Source organism: Vipera berus (genome assembly GCF_964194415.1).
Source record: "Vipera berus genome assembly, chromosome: 4".
Lineage (NCBI taxonomy): Eukaryota > Metazoa > Chordata > Lepidosauria > Squamata > Viperidae > Vipera > Vipera berus.
In genome coordinates, this window is record NC_138206.1 from 53,977,182 (window position 1) to 53,979,844 (window position 2,663).

The following is a 2,663-nucleotide window of genomic DNA, read 5'->3' on the forward strand; positions in this document are numbered from 1 at the left end:
CATTGGTTGAACTCTCCTGTTTAATTTTATCCTTCTGAATTGTACTACTACCAAAAATACAGTGTAGTCATTTTATGAGCCAGAAATATGAAATCCATAAATCTCTCAATCACCTCAAAAAGCATTGGAGGTTTGGTGATCATTGGATGAAATCTGACCAAAATATATCAGCTTAAAATATAATGCAGCCAAGGGCCAGGAATTCTGACTGGTAACTAGGTTTAGGGAGAGAAAAGGTTTTCAGAGAGGAGTGTCTGTAAAAAACAAAGATTTAACTATACTTCTCCCCCAAACCCACCTATTTATTGGGGTGACCACCATTATCTCTTGACTGACTTAGACTATTTCTTTTCTATTCAAAATGTGAAAAGATTCTAGAATTTATCTCCATTGGAGCCAATCAATGTTTTGCTCTTATACTTTGTTCTAACACAAGATATGAGAATCAATGTGATCCAATTAAAGTGTACATCCTTATAAATTAGGGATATGGATTAGATTAAATCTTTGTTTTTCTTAATTGTTAGTAACTTAATTCTTAATTTATTTAATTGAATCATTTAATTTAATGTAATTTAAGAAAATTTAATTTCTTAATTCTTAATAACTGGCCTTATTTTTCTTTTTCTCCTTTTCTCCTTAAAGTATCAACATATCTACAAATAGCTGTTTGTCCACTTAAATGGCATACATGAATCTAATACTATAACACTAAAAGTCACTTTAAAACTATTCTTTTTATTATCACCATTGACCTAGAATTATAAAGTGAAAATTTACATTTTAGGTCATATGAATTAGCCTATTTTCAACCAAAGATTACTTGACAAACGACTGGAGAAAGTCAGGAAAACCTATCCAAGTAGTAATTTTCCCATCTCCGCACTTTGTTAACAGCCATTTTCCATTTGTTTGGGCTTGTTGCCTCTATTCCTTTCCCAATCAGGTCACTGAACAGGATGCATTGGTAGGAATAGGTCCTTTCCAAGGATGTCAGAGAAAAGTCTTTTCTGTTATTGATAATAAACCACTTCAAAGATGACCAGACAGCATCCATGGGATGCAAGTAATTGTAATCAAAAGGCACTGAAAGAAGTTCGTGACCTGTAGCCCTGGCAATTTCAGGGCAGCGTTTGATGTTCAACAAGTTTGGGTGAGAAATGGCCTGAGGATCGATTGTGTCCCCCTCCTGGTTAGATCCTTCAGTCTTCAGCGTTAAGCGTTTTTTCTCTTTGACCACAATGGCACACTTCCCATATGTAATAGAGAGAAAGTCACAGAATTCTTGAAACATCTCGTCTTGTTGCCTTAAGGGTAAGTCATCCCTTAGATATACTCTGTATCTCCAAGGAACCCATCCTTGGCTGTTGCCAGCATGTACAACTGTCCATACAGGCCAGCTGAGATGATCTTCATAAGGAAACTTGTCTCCTGTTATGAGACTTTCAGAAAGATCAGTTTCACCTAAAAATATAGTCTTGTAGTCATTAAGATGCAGAGTTCTTAAGCTTTTCAAATATTGCAGACATAGTTTTCTTGATGTGGCATCGTGGGAACTCCGATGAATAATGTGTTTTAATAATGGGTTTACAATGCGATGCATCGTGGATTTCCTGGCAAAATTGAATTGCACAGAAAGTTCTAATGATGCACAGGGATAGTGATGATCTCATAATGGATTTCACTGCCTGTATTATTTAGTAATACTGAAACAAAAACTAAAGGTGTCAGGAAGGGCACCTGGCCAGGGAACGCTCAGCTCCATTCAGTCGCCCCAACTCCACCCCAAATAAAGGGATTAAAGGGTTGTCAAAAGAAAAAAAAATGAAACAAAAACTGAATTATGCATTCATGTGTCACGGACAATAAGGATTTTGCTTCCTGAGCTCTTTCCGGTGTATTTTATAGATTTATGGCTGCTAAATAACCTATATGGCTGAAAATAACCTATAATTTAACTTATCAAGTATCATTTTATAGAAATCTTCTGCACATTTTTATACAGTGGCAATATACACTATTCAGTATCTGTTGGCTATGCTGCACACATGAAAGAAACATATGAAAATATGGAACTATTATTAAAGCACACCCAATACACGGAGTACAAATAAAATATTTGTGGACTTCTAAAAGTAGTGGCTCTTCTACACAGAATGCAACTTGCACATACTGAGTACTGTTGTTGCATAGACAAATGGAACAAATATGCAAGAGAGTCACATTATATTAAAAAGAAATGGCTATCCCAAAAGAATTTGGTTCTGGGACAGAAAAGCATGGCACATGAACCATTTGTTGATGTGACAAAGATATTTTTGCTTCTGCTTCACGTAAATCTTGGACTGATGAGCAATAAAAGTTTTTGTTATTTGAGACAAATGTTTTCAAGAATAATTGATGCCAAAATTAAGGAGGGCATTTTGTTGGTCTAAAGATCAGATACAGTACATCATCAATAACGGGCAGTTCGAAGATCTGTTGGTGGGGACAGAGAAAATTGTGTGGAAAGCATTCAAAAATGTTATTGAGAATTTTCTTGGCAACTATTTATTTATTTATTTATTTAATTTGTATACCGCCCTTCTCCCGAAGGACTCAGGGCGGTGAACAGGGCATTACATAATAAAAAACAAGATACAAAAATTAAAAAGTAATTAAAC

General features: G+C 35.1%; 1 protein-coding gene across 1 annotated transcript; it reads right to left on the reverse strand.

Moving 5' to 3' along the window:
* Positions 1 to 807: 807 nt before the first annotated feature.
* On the reverse strand, positions 808 to 2,219 carry LOC308667431 (protein FAM243B-like). Its single transcript, XM_081326641.1, has one exon. The coding sequence runs from the start codon at positions 1,601 to 1,603 to the stop codon at positions 845 to 847; it is 759 nt and encodes a 252-aa protein (XP_081182767.1). The 5' UTR covers positions 1,604 to 2,219; the 3' UTR covers positions 808 to 844.
* Positions 2,220 to 2,663: the final 444 nt, after the last annotated feature.

Excerpts from the sequence above, each read along its gene's own strand:
- LOC308667431 (XM_081326641.1), bottom strand. The coding sequence starts at position 1,603 with ATGCATCGCATTGTAAACCCATTATTAAAACACATTATTCATCGGAGT.